The sequence below is a fragment of the Myxine glutinosa genome, chromosome 2, assembly GCF_964187855.1.
Source record: "Myxine glutinosa chromosome 2, kmMyxGlut1.1, whole genome shotgun sequence".
NCBI lineage: Eukaryota > Metazoa > Chordata > Myxini > Myxiniformes > Myxinidae > Myxine > Myxine glutinosa.
Genome location: NC_136262.1, coordinates 80,334,056 through 80,352,919, shown reverse-complemented (window position 1 = coordinate 80,352,919; position 18,864 = coordinate 80,334,056). Strand labels below are relative to the sequence as shown.

Sequence of the window (18,864 nt, the reverse complement as noted above, 5' to 3'; positions counted from 1 at the left end):
CCATGGAAATCTCCATGCATGGCTTGCGGACTTCCTCTCTGGTCGTAGTCAACGTGTGGCCCTGAATGGATTTCTCTCAACTCCCCTTCCTGTTCAGGCTGGAGTTCCCCAAGGCAGTGTTCTGGGCCCTGTGCTTTTCTGGTCTTTATCAATGATCTCTCCGACTCTCTGGAAAATCCTCTCTATCTCTTTGCTGATGACTCCACTCTCTGCCGCTCCATTCCTCTGCCCTCAGATCGGCAGTCTGCAGCCTCCTCACTCTCTGAAGACTTGGACAAAATCACAGACTGGTCAAACAAGTGGAACATGTCTTTCAATCCTGACAAATCTCACACTCTTACTATGTCTCTCCGAAAAGATCGACTGGACAACCCTCCCATCTACTTTCTCAACAATCCTCTCCAAGAAGTTCTGTCGCTCAAGCTTTTGGGTCTCACTATCTGCCATGATCTTTCTTGGGAAAACCACATTTCCAAGCTGGCCTCCAAAGCCAGTCGCCGACTGGGCATCCTCCGTCGTGCGAAGTCCTTCCTCGGCACACCTGAGCTCCTCACCACATACAAGGCTTTCATCCGCAGCTCAATGGAATACTGTTCTCCCCTATGGGCCGGTGCTCCTGCCTCACACCTAGCTCGGCTTCACGCTGTCGAAACCAAAGCTTTCAGAATTATTGGAATCTCCCGCGATGAAGCTATCTCTGAGGGCCTTTCACTCACTCACCGCAGGCAGGTAGGTGGTCTTTCTGTCTTCTACCGACTCCTCTCCGGCCTTGCACCCCCAGCTCTCTCTGTGCACTGTCCCCCAAATATTCCTACAGGTCGCACAAGATCTGCCAGCAACCCTCTGATGGTTAAACTGCCGAAATCTCGGCTCTCTGCTCACCTTCACTCTTTCATTCCTCTTTTCTCCCGCCTCTGGAACAAACTCCCTCACTCCCTTCAATCCCACTCGTCCCTCCAGGTCTTTAAAACAGCTGTTCACCACCATCTCTTATCTTCCCCCATCCAAAACCTTGATCTTTTCTACCCCCGCTAATTCACCCCAGATCCACCTTGTTTGAAATTCCAACTTCTTTCCTGGAAGTCCTGGCAGTGTCCATATGTTTTATACCTCTCCCAGCCCCCCCCCCCCCTTCCCCTGCCCCCCCCCCCAATGCCCTCTCCCTCTCACATATCTCTCGATGTCTCCATGTCTCCATGTCTCCATGTCTCCATGTCTCCATGTCTCCATGTCTCCATGTCTCTCGGTCCCTGCTCTCAAAATAAATAATGTTGTGTTTGTGTCCTTCCTCCTCTCTCCCCATCTTGTCTACCGCTCCCGATGTTATATGTTTTATGTGTCGGTTTGTCTTTCTGTGTGATTAATGTTCGCTCTTTCACGAGCCTCGACGTTGTATACAAAAAAAAAAAAAAAAAAAAAAAAAGTAAATTAGCTGACAGGAGCTCGGTTTGCAGATACTTAAATACAAGTCCTTAATGCTACTGTATTTACCTGAATTTAAACCCACGACTATATAAATGCCAACCCAGAGTCCTTACCAGGAAGTCACCAATGCACTAATTTGACAAAATGAAATGAAATCACAAAAATGAACTGTCATTTCAAGGAAGACCAACGACACAATGTGCCCACTGCAAATTCACAACAACATGTCAATTTCCCGACCCGGATCTCAGTCAACCGTGCATCTTCTCTTCCAGACTTGGATATGACAAACTTCCCTACAAATGTCTGCTGCTCTTTTTCTGCTCCAATTGGTTCATCTGATCATTTGCTTGTTAAAGTGGACATCTCTCAGGCCATTCTCAGAGAGCCTCCTCAGCATCGACACATCTGGCATTTCACTCAGGCCGAGTGGCAAGGTCTTCAAGCAGCCATCAATCACCTGGACTGGTCTCCCATCTCCACTGCCTTTGACATCAACTCATCCTGGGAATTCTTCCAAAGTAAACTGCTCTCTCTCATGCACAGATTTATCCCATCTCCTCGTCTTCAGTTGTCATACCCTTCCTCACGTCCATGGTACATTGAAGTCTGTGGTGAGGCCGTTTCCATGAAACAACTTGCCTTCAATTCATGGAAGGGTAATCCAACTGAAGGCAATCTCAGTTCCTTTCACCGAGCTCGGAACAAGTGTATGTCTACCCTCAGGAGAGCCAGGAAACAATATCTCTCGACTCTCAAGATCTACTTTCTGAACAATCCACTTGAAGAAGCGCTGTCACTCAAGCTTTTGGGTCTCACCATCTGCCATGATCTTTCCTGGGAAAATCACATTTCCAAGCTGGCCTCCAAAGCCAGTCGCGGACTGGGCATCCTCCATCGTGCTCAGTCCTTTCTGGGCACTTCTGAGCTCCTCACCAATACAAAGCTTTCATCCGCAGCTCAATGGAATACTGCTCTCCCTTCTGCGCTGGTGCTCCTGCCTCACGCAGTTGAAAGCAAAGCATACAGAATCATTGGAATCTCCCGCGATGAAGCCAATTCTGAGGGCCTCTCTCTCACCGCAGGCAGGTAGGTGGTCTTTCTGTCTTTTACCGACTCCTCTGTTTGTCTCTCTCTGCTTTGTCTGTGCTCTCTCTGTCCGCCAAATATTCCTGCAGGATGCACAAGATCTGCCAGTAACCCTCTTCTGGTGGAACTGCCAAAATCAAGACTCTCTGCTCACCTTCACTCTTTCATTCCTCTTTAAAGGAATTTACTTTCCTTTAAATTCCTTTAAACTTTAAAGGAATTGCCTCAAAAAGAGAACCATGACAATTACAACTACATATGGGCAGGGTGCAGCCCGAAGTGGAGATCGGTTTCTGAGGTTTGGGACATGGAAAGTAGGGACAATGACAGGGAGATCAGGAGAAGTGGTGGAAGTATTGGTCAGAAGAAGAGTGGACATATATTGTGTGCAAGAGACGAGATGGAAGGGAAGTGGTGTGAGAATGGTGAAGGATAGGCAGGGACAGAAATACAAGTTTGTGTGGCAAGGGTGCCCGGTGGGCGTGAATGATGTTGGTGTCCTGTTTTCTGAGGAGTTTGTAGACAGTGTGGTGAGTGTGACTAGAGTGAGTGATAGGTTGATGGTGAAAATGGTGATTGGAAAGCTCTTGGTGAACGTCATCTCGGGATATGCTCCGCAGGTTGGTCGAAGCAATGAAGAGAAGGACTAGTTCTGGTGTGCGATAGAGAAGCTGATGGAAAACGTGAAAGATGAGGAAGTTGTTGTGGTGGGAGGAGACCTGAATGGACATGTGGGAAGGAGTATGGATGGTTTTGAGGGAGTTCATGGGGGTTACGGATATGGTGTGAGAAATGGAGAAGGTGAAAGGATTTTGGAGTTTGCTGATGGAGCTGATTTGTTGATTTGTAATACTCAGTTCCAGAAAGAGGATAATAAGCTTGTAACAGACACGTCAGGTGGGTCGACGACAACCGTTGACTACCTGATGGTGCGTAGGCGAGATAGGGGGCACCTCCGGGACACAAAGGTGGTCCCGGGGGAGGAGGCTGTTTCACAGCACCACTTGGTTGTCTGCGACATAAGGGTGAAAGGTGCGGGGAGAGCTCGGCGGGTGAAGTACCAACCAAGATTGAAGGTGTGGAGGTTGAAAGAGGTGACAGTAAGGGAGGCATTAAAAGAGAGGCTGAGTAGGGTAGAGGATGATGTGGTTGAGCTTGAAAGTGTTTGGATGTCAATGAAAGCTAGTCTGTTGGGAGCCTTTGGTGAGGTATGTGGATGGACAAAAGGACCACCGAGGCACTCGGAAACATGGTGGTGGGATGATGAAGTTGGAAAGAGGATTGACGAGAAGAGGAAGAAGTTCAAGGGGTGGCAGAAGGCGAAGGGTACGGGAGCAGAAACAGCAGAGCATGAAAGTTATAAGGCAGCCAGGAAGGCTGCAAAGAAAGAGGTAGCAAAGGCGCAGGAGGCATGTACGAAAATGTTCGGAGAACACTTGGATTCGGAAGAGGGTCAGAAAGCAGTATTCAGGATTGCAAAGCACATAGCGAAAGAGAGGTGTGATGTGATGGGGGTGAGTTGCTTGAAGGATGAAATGGGACAAATCGTTGTCGACCCAGATGGAATTAAAGGAAGATGGAAAAGATATATGGAAATGCTGTTGAATACAGAGAATGAATGGGATGGCAACATAGAGAGTAACCCAGTTTTAGGACCGGCAGAGAAGATAACTGAGAAGGAAGTTGAGGAAGCGATAAAAGCAATGAAGAGTGGAAAAGCGGGAGGGCCGACGGGAGTTGTGGGAGATATGTTGAAGGCAGCAGGAAGTTGGGGTGTGAAGAGAATGACAGAGATCTGTAATCTGGTGGTGAAAGAAGGCCGCATTCCAGTGGATTGGGAACTGAGTACCCTCGTCCCTCTATACAAGGGGAAAGGTGACCCTCTGGAGTGTGGCTCGTACCGAGCGATAAAGTTATTGGAGCATGGAATGAAGGTATTGGAAAGGGTGTTGGAGAGGAGGATAAGGAAGAAAGTGAAGATCGACGAAATGCAGTTTGGATTTATGCCAGGAAGAGGAACGACAGATGCGCTTTTCATTGTGAGGCAGTTGCAGGAGAAGTACATGGAGAAGAGGAAGAAGTTGTTTTTTGGGTTTGTTGATCTGGAGAAAGCATTCGATAGGGTTCCACACAAAGTATTGACATGGGCATTGAGGAAGGTAGGAGTGGAGGAATGGTTGATCAGAGTAGTGATGGCAATGTACAAAAGAGCACGCACAGCTGTAAGGACGAAGGACGGGAACAGTGGTGAGTTTGAGGTGAAGGTGGGAGTGCATCAGGGGTCGGTACTAAGTCCACTACTATTTGTAGCTGTGATGGAGGTGCTGGCTCAGAACGTAAAGGAGGGTTTACCGTGGGAGTTGTTGTATGCAGATGATCTGGTGTTGCTTGCGGAAAGTATGGATGGACTGAAGGAAAAGATGAACAAGTGGAAGGAATGTATGGAGACAAAAGGTCTGAAGGTGAATATCGGAAAGACGAAGGTGATGGCAAGTGGTAAAGCATGTGGTGAGGTGGAAAGAACTGGGAAGTGGCCGTGTGCTGTGTGCAAGAAGGGTGTCGGAGTGAACTCCATTCAATGTACAATGTGCGCTGAGTGGGTTCATCAAAAATGTAGTGGTCTGAGAGGGTTATTTACCAGTGTGGCAGCTACATTCAAATGTAAGGTGTGCACAGAGGGAGCTGCAGATGGAGGAAATGTTGAGTTGGATCTTGGAGACGGCGTGAAGCTGGAAGGTGTGAAAACATTTTGCTACCTCGGAGACATGCTGAATGGAGAAGGTGGATCAGACTCGGCAACGGTTGCTCGGAGTTTCGGGAACTGAGTGGCGTGCTGATGAGGAGGAGAGTGTCGCTGAAGCTGAAGGGACAGGTGTATGCTGCATGTGTGAGACGTGTTATGATTTATGGGAGCGAGACATGGGTAATGAACGTAGAGCAGCAACGAAGGCTGGAAAGGGTGGAAATGGAATGGTTCGATGGATGTGCGGAGTATCGTTGAGAGAGAGGAAGACAAATGATGAATTGCGAAAGATGATGGGAATATTGCCTGTGATTGATGCTGTGAAGAGGAACAGGTTGAGATGGTTTGGTCATGTGTTGAGGAAGAATGAAAGTGACTGGTTGAGAAGAGTGATGGAAATTAATGTAGAAGGAAGTAGAGGACGGGGAAGACCGAGGAAGACTTGGCTAAAGATGGTGGAAGAAGAAATGCGGGCAAGGGGGTTAACAAGGAGAGATGCAGAAAATATGGCAAAATGGAGAAGATTGTCATGGGGACCGCAAGGCTAACCCCCGCTCTAGCAGGGAAAATGGCCTTAAAATGCATGTTGTTACTCCCGCCTCTGGAACAAACTCCCTCACTCTCTTCAATCCCACTCCTCCCTCCAGGTCTTTAAAAGAGCTGTTCACTGCCATCTCTTGTCTTCCCCCATCCAAAACCTTGATCTTTTCTAGCCCCATTAAAACACCCCAAATCCACCTCTGTCAAACCCCAACTTCTTTCCTGAAAATTGTCGAAGTGAAATTTCGAGTGGTGTTCATTTGCTTTATACCGTGTACCCCTCCCTCCTCCCCAGCCCTCCCCCTTCCACAGATCTACCGACGTCCTTGTTCTCTACTGTTGTTGTGCTTGTGTGCTTCCCTCTTCCTCCTCCTCTTGTCTCCCACTCCACCCAATCCTCTTGTCTCACCCAATCTCCCTTCATTGTATGTTTTATGTGTCTGTGCATGTTTTCATGTTCAATGTGTTTGCTCTTACACGAGCCTAGTTTCTGTTCACAAAAAAAATAAAAATAATTTGAATGTTACCTGGATCAATCAATGCTTCATCATCATCGTCATCATCATCATCATCTGGTGGCGGTGGACCAGGTGGAGTGCGTGGGCCACGTGGTTGGTGCTGAGGCGGGCTGTGACTGTACTCCACCTCTTCAGAGTCCCAGGCTGACAAAATGACAAGCATCCTAGCACCATTCCATCACGATGCATTTTCAAACGAAAAATAATTCTGTGATTTCAGTGCAAGAGTGGTCTGGAACTTAAACGACAAGTACCCAATCTCGCTCCGTGCAGAACTGCGATCAACCTTAAAATAAATTCAAATCAAATAAATTAAACATAACCGAAATATGTTCCTCGAAATGGTGTAGAGCAGGGAAATTTTTATCTGCGCTTCCCTGTGTAAATGCAGAAACGTCTCAAAAAATAAAGTAAAAACCACAAGGAAACTGGGTACAGACAACTGAACCCGTGGCTCGTGGTTATAGGGAAACCAAGGTTCAAAAACCATGTACCATAAGGTTCTGCATTGTCTTCAAATGTCCTTGTAACTCAGGTAAAAGCACACCAATGTTTACTTATGCCTTTGGCCTGCATGTGATACATTTACTGTATTTTTCGGCATTGAAGTCGATGTGGAATACAAATTGAATTTGCTAATTTTCCCATTTTTATCTTCGCCTCCTAAGGTGGACTGAGGTTATGTTTTAACCCCTGTCTGTCTGTCTGTTTATTTGTCTGCGAGAAGGATATCTCAAAAAGCCGTGCACAGATTTGGACAAAACTTGGTGGTCAGGTTGGGTGGGTGTTTGACGAGGAAGAATCGATTTGATTTTGGTGAATATCTGAATCCGGATAGGAGATATTTAAATTTATGTGATTCTTCACCATTGAGAGATGGGGCCAAAATTACTATGAAGCACGACATTTCAAAATGTTGTGGACAAGTTATGACGAAACTAGGTGAACAAGTTGGTTAGGTGACAAGAACACGCGATTAGATTTTAGTTCAGGTCCGGATCCAGATCCGGCCTATCAGTGGGATACAAAACAAACTGCTTGGCCTGGCGGAGGTTCAGTATGTGCTATACCGAGTGCTATTCTCGTGCTTTCATTCATCCATGGACAATAAATCGATTTGGAGTACAAGACAAAGCACATTCATTCAAGATAATAGAGGTGATAATTCCTCCCTGAGACGCAACGCATCGCTGCCTACGGTACTTCTTTAAAACATGGAATAAATTGTTAGAATTGAAGACCATAGTATTATAACCAGGCGAAGTCACATTTTATTTTATTTTTCCCCGTTTTCACGTTTTTCACGTTTTTCAAAATATTTTTCACGTTTTTCTCGAAATGACTAAAATGTGACTTAGCCTGGTTATAATTCTATAGTCTTCAATTACTAAACATAAAGACATGACACATTGCAATACAAGCACTCAATATTTGTCAACCTAACTTTGAAGCCGTGATTAGCCTTTCGGTAGTTTTATTTGTAGTCCGCAATGTATCCTTCACTTTAAGCCAGTCCAGAACACATTGCTCACCCAATCAGCAAACAGTCTTTGTCTCACCCAATCGGCAAATGCTTTCTGTGAAATTTTAAGTTGAAATTTCTAAGTACTCTTTTCTTTCTCAACACAAGATTCATCTTCATACAAATATTCCTATTTCGCTGGTACTCTGATCACACCATCTCGTTGATTTATGACTGTATTTTGATTTACTCGGAGAACCATCTCGTTGACTCATGACCGTGTTATATAACCGATTGCATATTCCCCCCCCCCCCCCCCCCACCCCCATTATAACACAACGTCTATCGGAATATCTCGTCTAGTTAACGTTGCACTTTCTCGGAACACATCCATGATTTAAATCGAAACTTGTTGTCATGTGTTTTTAAATGGACAATTATGCAATTTATTTCAGAAAATATCACACTTTGTATTTTTTTCATTTATGCAATTCAATCAATGTCTTAAAATTTAAAGCATAGTGAAGTTGATTCAAAGTACAAGGCAAGGCCCGGACTTCTGGGGGGGGGGGGGAATATTGACTTGTACACCGAATAATATGGTACAAGCTCTTCCATAGGCGTTAGATCAAACATCCTCAAACAACCCATCCTCAAACATCCTCAAACATCCGGGGCCTTCGCTCAAACTTGATTGATCTCTCCATACAGGTTACATCTGACAAACCAGACGTGATCTGTTTAACAGAAACTTTCCTCCTTCATTAATGTCTCTGATTCCTTAGTATCTCTCCCGGGTTACTCCCTCCTCTGGTGTGATAGACCTGAGCCTCGTCCTGGAGATGGGGTTGCTATCTTTATCAAAAACTCTCTTCCTCACTTGCCCTGCACTGCCCTCTCTCCACCTCACCCCCAGGATTACCTCTGGCTACGGCTTCCCCTTCGCTCCAACCTTTTGATCATATGTGTGTTGTACCGTCCACCAAACAGTGATGACTCTATCTACATCTCGCTGTCTGATAATATGGACCAACTTCTATCTATTCATCCCAACTCTCTCTTCCTCATATGTGGTGATTTCAATTGTCACCATGCCAGTTGGCTGGGTGTGGGTACCACTCTCACCAGCCATGGCTCCTCAGCAAAGGACTTCTGCGACTCACTGAGACTGACACAATCTGTCAATTTCCCAACCCGGATCTCAGTCAACGGAGCATCTTCTCTTCTGGACTTGGTTATGACTAACTTCCCTGAAAATGTCTGCTGCTCTTCTTCTGCTCCAATCGGCTCATCTGATCATGTGCTTGTTAAAGTGGACATCTCTCTGACCATTCTCAGAGAACCTCCTCAGCGTCGACGAGTCTGGCATTTCACTCAGGCCAACTGGCATGGTCTTCAAGCAGCCATCAATCATCTGGACTGGTCTCCCATCCGACCGCCTCTAACATCAACTCATCCTGGGAATTCTTCCAAAGTAAATTGCTCTCTCTCCTGCACAGATTTATCCCATCTCGTCTTCAGTTGTCATACCCTTCCTCCCGTCCATGGTACATGGAATCTTGTGGTGAGGCTGTTGCCCAGAAACAACTTGCGTTCGTCTCCTGGAAGGCAAATCCAACGGAAGGAAATCTCATTTCCTTTCACAAAGCCCGAAACAAGTGCGTGTCCACCCTCAGGAGAGCCAGGAAACAATACCTCTCCACTCTCAAGACCGAAATCTCAAACCTGTCTCCCTCTTCCAAATCATGGTGGCGTCTGGTCAAATCTGTTTCTGGTGTTTGTTCCCCCTCCATCCCCTCCCTTACCTCAAACGGCTACACAGCTGACTCCGCACGTGAAAAAGCTGAATGCCTCAACTTTGTGTTTGCCTCTAAGTCTTGTGTCCCAAGCCCATCCCTCTCTGTACCCACCGTACCCAATCGTACCCAGCTGATCCTGGACTCTGTGTCCTTTCCTCCTGACAAGATGGAAAAGTTTCTGTCAACCCTCGACTCTGATTCTGCAACTGGACCTGACGGCATCAGCCCACGGGTCCTAAAATCCTGTTCTTCCGCTCTTTCACTCCCTCTCTCTCTTCTCTTCACCCTCTCTTTTGCTCAAGGTCATCTGCCATCTGCTTGGAAATCAGCCAACATCACCGATTTACACAAAAAGGTGCAAAAACAGATCCCTGCAATTACAGACCAATCAGCCTTCTCCCAATTATCAGCAAAGTCATGGCATCCATCATTGCTTCGGATATGAAATCTTTCCTCTTCTCCAATGGCTTGATCTCTGATCACCAATTTGGTTTCAGACCGGGTCACTCTACTCTGCACATGCTGCTTCTGCTGTCTCAACAATGGATGGAGGTCCTCAATGCCAAACAGGAAATTAGAGCTGTCTCCCTTGACATATCATGTGCCTTCGATACAGTCTGGCACCCTGCTCTGCTCACCAAACTCCCCTCCTTTGGTATCCATGGAAATCTCCATGCATGGCTGGCGGACTTCCTCTCTAGTCGGTCAACGTGAGTCCCTGAATGGGTTTCTCTCATCTCCTCTTCCTGTTCAGGCTGGAGTTCCCCAAGGCAGTGTCCTGGGCCCTGTCCCTTTTCTGGTCTTCATCAATGATCTCTCTGACTCTTGAAAATCCTCTCTATCTCTTTGCTGATGACTCACACTCTGCCGATCCATTCCTCATCCCTCAGATCGGCAGTCTGCAGCTTCCTCACTCTCTGCAGACCTGGACAAAATCACAGACTGGGCAAACAAGTGGAACATGTCTTTCAATCCTGACAAATCCCACACTCTTACAATGTCTCTCCGAAAAGACCGTCTGGACAACCCTCCCATCCACTTTCTGAATAATCCTCTCCAAGAAGTTCTGTCACTCAAGCTTTTGGGTCTCACTATCTGCCATGATCTTTCCTGGGAAAACCACATTTCCAAGCTGGCCTCCAAAGCCAGTCGCCGACTGGGCATCCTCCGTCGTGCGAAGTCCTTCCTTGGCACACCTGAGCTCCTCACCACATACAAGGCTTTCATCCACAGCTCAATGGAGTACTGCTCTCCCCTCTGGGTTGGTGCTCCTGCCTCACACCTAGCTCATCTTCACACTGTTGAAACCAAAGCGTTCAGAATCATTGGAATCTCCCGCGATGAAGCTATCTGCGAGGGCCTTTCACTTACTCACCGCAGGCAGGTTGGTGGTCTTTCTGTCTTCTACCGACTCCTCTCCGGCCTTGCTCCCCCAGCTCTCTCTGGGCTCTGTCCGCCAAATATTCCTACAGCTCGCACAAGATCTGCCTGCAACCCTCTTATGGTTAAACTGCCAAAATCAAGACTCTCTGCTCACCTTCACTCCTTCATTCCTCTTTTCTCCCACCTCTGGAACAAAATCCCCCACTCTCTTCAATCCCACTCCTCCCTCCAGGTCTTTAAAACAACTGTTCAACACCATCTCTTATCTTCCCCCATCCAAAACCTTGATTTTTTCTACCCCTGCTAATTTCACCCCAAATCCACTTTTTTGAAATACCAACTTCTTTCCTGGAAGTCCTTGGTGTCCTTTTGTTTTATACTTCTCCCACCCACCTCCCCCTTCCCACGCCTCCTCCCCCCCAAGCCCTCTCCCTCCCACACATTTCCCGATGTCCCTGCTCTCAAATGTTGTGTTTGTGTGCTTCCCCTTCTCTCCCCATCTTGTCTGCCGCTCCCTCTTTTTATATATTTTGTTTGTTTGATTTTTTTTGTGATAAATGTTAGCTCTTTCACGAGCCTCCATTCTGTATACAAAAAAGAAAAGAAAAAAAAAACATCGTCAAAATGAATCTTCCCACAGTGGAGAACACTTTTCTCACTCACAATAGAACCACAATTTCAAATCAGAATATACCAAACAGCTGCTGTGGTCCCATTCAAATCCTTTTGCAAAATAAAACAAAAGAATAAAATAAAGTATTTTTTAACTGCATACTACAATCTTGCCAACAAGGCAAATTTGGTTAACATAAAAGGAATCAAATTTTGTTAATGCCAGTTCAAAGTTCAGAGAAGGCGATTTACAATGTACAGAATAGAAAAGAAAAAAACCACCTTTAGAGGTCATTTTTCCCCGCAGGGCAGGGGTTGACCTTTTTTGGGCACCATGGTCCCCTTTTTGAAGCAATGTTTTACAGCCGGATGCCCTTCCTGCTGCCAACCCTATTGGTCGCCTCTTGCAACACACAGGGAATTTACCAATGAACTGGTACTCAATTTGCCAACCTCAGAAGGATGACAGGCTGAGTCAACCCCCCCCGGTGTTAATTCAGCGATCGACCGGATTCAAACCCAGGATCCTCGGATCCCAAGCCAGCACCCTAACCGCAAAGCCAACACCAGGCTACAATGAAATGCATAGCAATCGACAGAGATATATCTCAGCTTTCATCGAGTCCAAAGTAATCTCTCCAGGTCAATTCTGACCAAAGTTACATCACAAAATGTGCTCTGTGCAATGTACAGAATACTTCAATGAAATGCATAGCAATCGACAGATATATTTCAGCTTTCATCGAGTCCAAAGTAATCTCTCCAGGTCAATTATGACCAAGGATACATCAAAAAATGTCTGCTGAAGTCAAACACGAGATCGGTCAATCTTGAACACAAAATATCTCAGAAGCTATTTCACCAGCAGGCCTGAACTTGTGGTGCACAATAATTGGTCAGAGATAAAGCCTTTGAAAAGAGTAAAGGACAGTTTTGGCAGGGATGATGGATTATATGGCTTTGCTTGTTGTAATTGGAAGCAAGCTCTCTGGCCTGCAGTTGAAAACATCTGCTTTTGAACACTTATTAGAAATGGAAATGTTCGCAATTACTAACCAATCGAGGCAAATGGGAGTTAGCCACAGGAAAGGGACAGGCTGAAGACAGCAGAATAACGAGAAGAAAGAGCCGGATCTGAGGAGTGTTGTCATCTGAGTATGTCACTAATGAACAGCGAGTTGGACAGAACATAGTTTACGTTTTTAGGTGTGAAAGACAGTGTCACGAAGGCAATGACAATAATTTTAGGAAGGAGTCTGGTTGGAGAGTTCAGTCTTGTAATAAGCAAGAAGATACTTCTTTTTTTCTTTTTTTTTCGGCACGGACAATGACAATGGTGTATTGCACAATAAATGTTTAAAATGTGCTTGGGTTCAAGTGTTCAGCTGTTTGAGAAGACAAAAAAAAAGTTTTCTTGTCCTTAAACTGCCTTTCTTCATGCTTCAAAGAGAAAACGACTAAACCAGTTTGTTTCTAAAAGAAGCTCAACTTTGTTTTAGAGATCTAAACTAATAAAAAAACACCAACTCATGCTTCATCAATGAATCTGAGGAACATTCACAGATGCCCTTTTCTACTGCAAATAACTCTCATCTCGACTCTGTTGTTGGTGTTTCCCCCTTTCCATTTTGCTCCATGCCAATTCTGCTCTAGCTCTTCCACAAGCCTCGGCAATGTATACAAAATATATATATATATATATATATCTGGAAATTAATAAGTAGGGAGGTTGAGAGAGTTATTACACATATGATCAATGTGAAGATGAGGTGGAAAATTTGGAGTGTCACATTTGAAGCAGAGGAGATTTGGAGAAGTCTATGTTTTTCAACGTCGTAAGAGACCATAACAGCTCAAGTTTATGGTGGACTTCCAATCTGGATTTCATATTTGCTACACAATTTAAAACTATGGTGCCTCCATGTGAAGAATTTGTGTTCCTGGAAGACGGTTATATTTTACTCCCATAATAGGAGAATTCTATCTGTAGGTTAGCAAATTGTAGAGATGGTTCCTCATTTCAAAAGACAAAGAGTAAACTAAAAGGAACTAGAGCAATGCGACTGTCGCCAATATGCCTCCGGATAGTCCCACAATGAGTAGATGCCATCTTTCACTGTCCTAAAAATAAACAAGTTTGATTTAAATCCCTTCAGCTGTTTTGAAGCATCACATTTTCACCAGCCTTGACAGGTTTCACATTGATCGGTGAAGTGATTTCAGAGAAGGGATTTTTTGAAATATCGGCTTTCAAGCTAATATGGCTGTCAGACCACATGACGTATGACATATGACATGAAAAATAAATACACTGCATATGTATGGGTAGAGGATCACGTTTGTGAAGTTTCGCATTGATCGGATAAGGTTCGTTTTTCCATCCAGGATGGCTGCCAAACCACGTGACCTACGACATCATTTTTAAACTATATGCAACAGTGGTGCTAGATGATATTTGTAAAATTTCGCATCGATAGGGTAAGTGGTTTCAGAGATATAATTATTTAATATTTTCCTTCAATCCAATATGGCTGCCACACCATGTAACCAATGATGTTTTTGTGATCATCTTTTAATCGCCATGCCGAGTCAACCACACACGTAAAGTTTCGACTCGATCGATTTGGTGGTTTGGGAGAAGATGTTTTTATTAGGTTTTAGGTTAAATCCAATATGGCTGCCAAACCATGTGACCCGTCATAAATTTAATATTTTAATACAAATGGGTCATAGATCATGTGCATACAATTTCAGATTTTTAGGATAAGGAATTTGATTATAACATTTTTGGCTGGTATACCACTTCACCTATGATATCATCATCATGCTTTTGTTCCCCATTGGGAGTACTTGACAATGTGCCAAGTTTCTAATATTTCCATTTAGTGGTTTCCACGAAATCATTTTTAAATTATTTTTTTCATCATTTCGGTTTATTGAAATCGTTAAACACTGGACAAAGCAGTTTGAAGACTGAAATTTGTCAAGTTTACAATAATAAAAGTATTTCATAAAACTTACAAATGTACATAAAAATAATAATAATAATAATATAAAATTACATTAATATACATATTATGTATCAAAATAAGTATATGGAATAAACAAACATACATATAACCAAACAACAATAAAAAATAGAATAAATTCTACCAACGAAATAACCTAAAATAGCAGAAAACTTAAGATCAACAAACAGATATTATGCATGTACCGTATATATACTGGTGTATAAGACGCACTTTTTTATCGGAAAAAAGTCAAAAGTTTGGGGTGCGTACTATACACGGGGATAGAAAAAAAAAAAACTCGGCTTCAAAACAAGTCAATTTTCCAATACATTTACGAAAAAACAGTATTTTACGAAAAGCGATCTCGGTTGCACGTTTTCCCCATTGCGTCATGCACAATTGCGCCGACATGCAGGGCCGCCATTGCTGCTCGTTCGCCCCGGATGGCAAGCGGGTTTTGTAACATTACGTTCTTTCTATGGATTTTCCGCTCAAAGCAACGCCGCTTCCGGAATGTAAATAGAACGGCTTTTCCCGCTCTGAAAAGCCACATCGGTCTTTTATTTTTAAGGTCTTTTATTTTACGACTGCAATTGCGTAGCAATCCGAAATTATAGGGCAGATTACCGTAACCGTCAGCTCGGACTGAAACGTCTTCATACGTTCTATCCAGTTCCAGAGACGAGAAGATCAAGATGTCAAGGCGGTCGTACACTTCAGCGTTCAAACTCTCCGTCTGCCAGTCTGCAGAAGAGTTTGGGAACCGAGAAGCTGGGAGGAAGCACGGTGTGAATGAGTCTGTCATCTGGCGCTGGCGAATAACAAAGGCATCTATGGAGTATATGCCGAGGAAGAAGGCGAACAGGGGAAAATCGGCGAAGTGGCCTCAGCTGGAGGAGCGTGTCATCGCCTGGGTTCGGGAGAAGAGGGCAGAGGGTCACGCCATCTCGACACTTGCTCTCAGGCTGAAGGCAAGGAGCTTCACTTTGGACGGAGACATCGAAAACTTCATGGCTAGCACATCGTGGGCCGACAGATTTATGGAACGCCATAATCTGTCGGAACGACGCCGCACGCACATCGCACAGCATCTTCCCGACGATACGGCCGACAAAACGACACCTTTCCAGGCGTTCATAATCAAGCTTCGCCGGGAGCACAGCTATCAGCTCAGCAGGATCGGAAACGCCGACCACACCCCTCTAACCTTCGACATTCCAAAAGGGACCAGCATCGGAGTGAAGGGGGAGCGGACCGTCACAGTCAAGACCACCGGCAACGAAAAAGACCGTTTCACTGTTATGCTCGCTTGCACCGCTGACGGGGGCAAGCTTCCACCGTACGTCGTCTTCAAGTGGGAAAACTCTACCCAAGATAAAATTTCCAGCGGGTGTCATCATTCAAGCCCAACAGAAGGGTTGGATGGATCTGGCCCTGGTCCAGGACTGGCTACGAGTGGTGTGGGGTAGGCGGGATGGCGGCCTTTCTCGACGACGGCGTATGCTGGTCCTGGATGCGTTTCGCTGTCACAAGACAGAAGAAACCAAAGAGCTACTCAGGCATTCCAACACGGACCTCGTCATCATCCCAGGCGGGATGACTTCCCTACTCCAACCCCTTGACGTGGCCATAAATAAGCCCTTCAAACAAGGTATGCGGCGATGCTGGGCAAATTGGATGTTGGAGAGGGACAAGAGTTACACAAAGAGCGGGCGAATGAGGAAGGTGGACCTCCCGACAATCTGTGGCTGGATTGTAAAGGTGTGGGAGGAGATGCCGTCAGCGATCATAAAGCAGGCCTTTCTCAAGTGCTGTATTTCTAACAGCATGGACGGTACCGAAGATGATATAATCTGGCAGAAGGGAGCTTCCAGCGGCGGCGACAGCGACAACGAGAGCGATGGTGACCTGTACTACCCAGACGAGGATTTGCATGCCGTCTTCGAAGAGGAGAGAGATGATGAGGATTTCCTTGGCTTTCGCTGAGAAGCCCATCACACACCCAAACGGCCCTTTGCAGGGCCACAACTCTACAATAAAGAATGTTTTAATAATCACTCTACTCTCTCCTTTCTTCTATGAAGCAAAGAAGCTCCCGCGATTGCATGCACATCTGGATACGGACGTGTGTGTAACAGAATACTGACTACATATAGCTAAAATAAAAAATAAAAAAAATTTCCTTTCAAAATGTTCATTTTGTGCTACTTAAAGTTTGTGTACAAATGCATAGATTCACGCTACTGTAATCTGAAAATGAATGATTTTTTTTTTCTTTTTTTGAGGGTAGAAGTTGGGGGTGCGTACTATACACGGGTGCGTATTATACACCGGTATATACGGTAATTGATTTTATGCACCTACATAACAGAATTAAGCATTTCAGTATAAAAAGGAATTGTTGAATTATTTTTTATCTCTGAGTCTTACACCAAGGCAGGTCAAGATGTTGAGCATTCCTGAGTTGCATATTATATCGAGACAAAGATTGTCGGGTAGGAGGAAGAATGTCACAGTGGACATCACATGTCATGGGGAAGCCATCACATGGGAAGCCTGGGCAAATTATTTGCGCTTATTCCAAGATGGCTGCCATACCATGTGACCGAAGACGTCACAATTGTGATAAAAACATTTTGTATGGGTGTCACTCCCACAATGAAAGTTTTGTCCTAATCGGACATGTGGTTGCTGAGAAAAACGAGGTTTAGCCCATACACACGGACAACACAAAAACAAGGTTGTACTTGCAATTAATCAACTGATATCATTTTTGCTATGTCGGTCATACCAGAAGAAATTTAGCAAAAACAGAAAAAAAAATTAATTCTGATGTCATCTATAAATTAACTTTCAAGAAAACAAACGCTGAAAAACTGTAGACAAATACATATACATTATGCAGCATACCTCCTTCACCACTGTCTTCTGCATCATATTTTCTCGGCTGACTGTAAGTAAGCACCTGCCCAGGACGAGGCTGAGGTGTGATGCCGAGACAAGGTGTATCTAAGCAGGGTGTTTGTTCTGCCGTTCCATATATGGCCAGAGTGAGTGTGGAGTACCAGCCCCGGACAACCAATCCATCTGCATTCACCTGCACCAGCACACAGTCAGTCTTTCCGGCAGCCTTTGTTGATTAATATACAATTTTACTGGATAAGAAAAAAACTCTGAACATTATCTTGATAAACAGATATGCCAACAGTGAAAACAGTAAAATTGCTGAGAAAAGAAGAGACCAGTTGAAACTTTCCAGCTTGGATGCCGAGCCAAACTGACACGTGGTCACTAATTGGTTTACGTCAGTGACAATGATGGCCGTCGATGCACATCATTGCTATGACGCCCTGAAATAACTCAACACCAGACTTTATACAGTGCTGCAGTCGTTTCAAAATAAGCAAGGGATTTGTACAAATACAGGGTGTCGGTAAAGTAATTGTGCAACTTTTAACATTTATAACTTTTGATGTAAACATAATAGAAATAAACTATAAATGGTGCATGAAAGCACAATTCATCAAGTTTGTTAATGTTAATATTGTTGTTAAATCCACAATTCCCCTAGGTTCCTTGTTTAATTGACATTTTCTGTTGAGGCAACTTCTACATAAGTGGGTGAACCACCACAATTACCACATTTGTTTCCCAAACGATGACGATTAAATCTTTCACATATCACCTTGTATCAGCAAGACGAGGCTCCCTGCCACTATGCTTAGAATGTGCAATGGTTATTGAATGAAGTCTTCCCACACAAGTGGATCAGGAGACGTGGACCAATTAAATTGCTTGGCCACCTCGTTCACCTGACCTGTCCCCAATGGCAGGGGGCGGTCTAACCTATGGGGAAACCTGAGAAATTGCCCAGGGCCCCGTGCTGGGGGTGTGAAGGTGCTACAAGAGAGGGGGATATACTATATGGCCTCCAGAATAATCCATCAATTACATCACCCATTGTATAGAATGAAACATAGGGGCAATACCCCTGGCACACACCTAGTAGAATAAACAGGGTATTTTAAACTAATTTCAATGGTTGCTGGAAGACGTCAAGAAGTCCCGGTTTGTTGGACCAACTGGTATGAGGGCAGCATGTAGAATCATACCAACATAATCATAAGACTCTAAACAAACAACAAAAAACCCTATTTTGGGGGGGCAACCCCACCCCTCCCCCAACCCCATATACCTCCTAAAAACCCCAATTTTTGTCATACTTTGAACAAACATTGGTACATCATGGGTGATGAAGGTTGTGGTCAGGTTTCATCGAAAT

The 18,864-nt window shown here is 44.7% G+C and overlaps 1 protein-coding gene across 3 annotated transcripts in view; it reads right to left on the bottom strand.

The window, feature by feature from the left end:
- VIRMA (vir like m6A methyltransferase associated) overlaps positions 1–18,864 on the bottom strand; it is a 285,574-nt gene that overhangs the window by 116,989 nt on the left and 149,721 nt on the right. For all 3 annotated transcript variants that reach the window (XM_078773440.1, XM_078773442.1, XM_078773441.1), the window contains exons 5-6: positions 17,493–17,679; positions 6,325–6,459 (exon numbers count right to left, since the gene is read on the bottom strand). In XM_078773440.1, the coding sequence (XP_078629566.1) occupies positions 6,325–6,459; positions 17,493–17,679 (322 nt within the window). The remainder of the gene's footprint in view (positions 1–6,324; positions 6,460–17,492; positions 17,680–18,864) is intronic.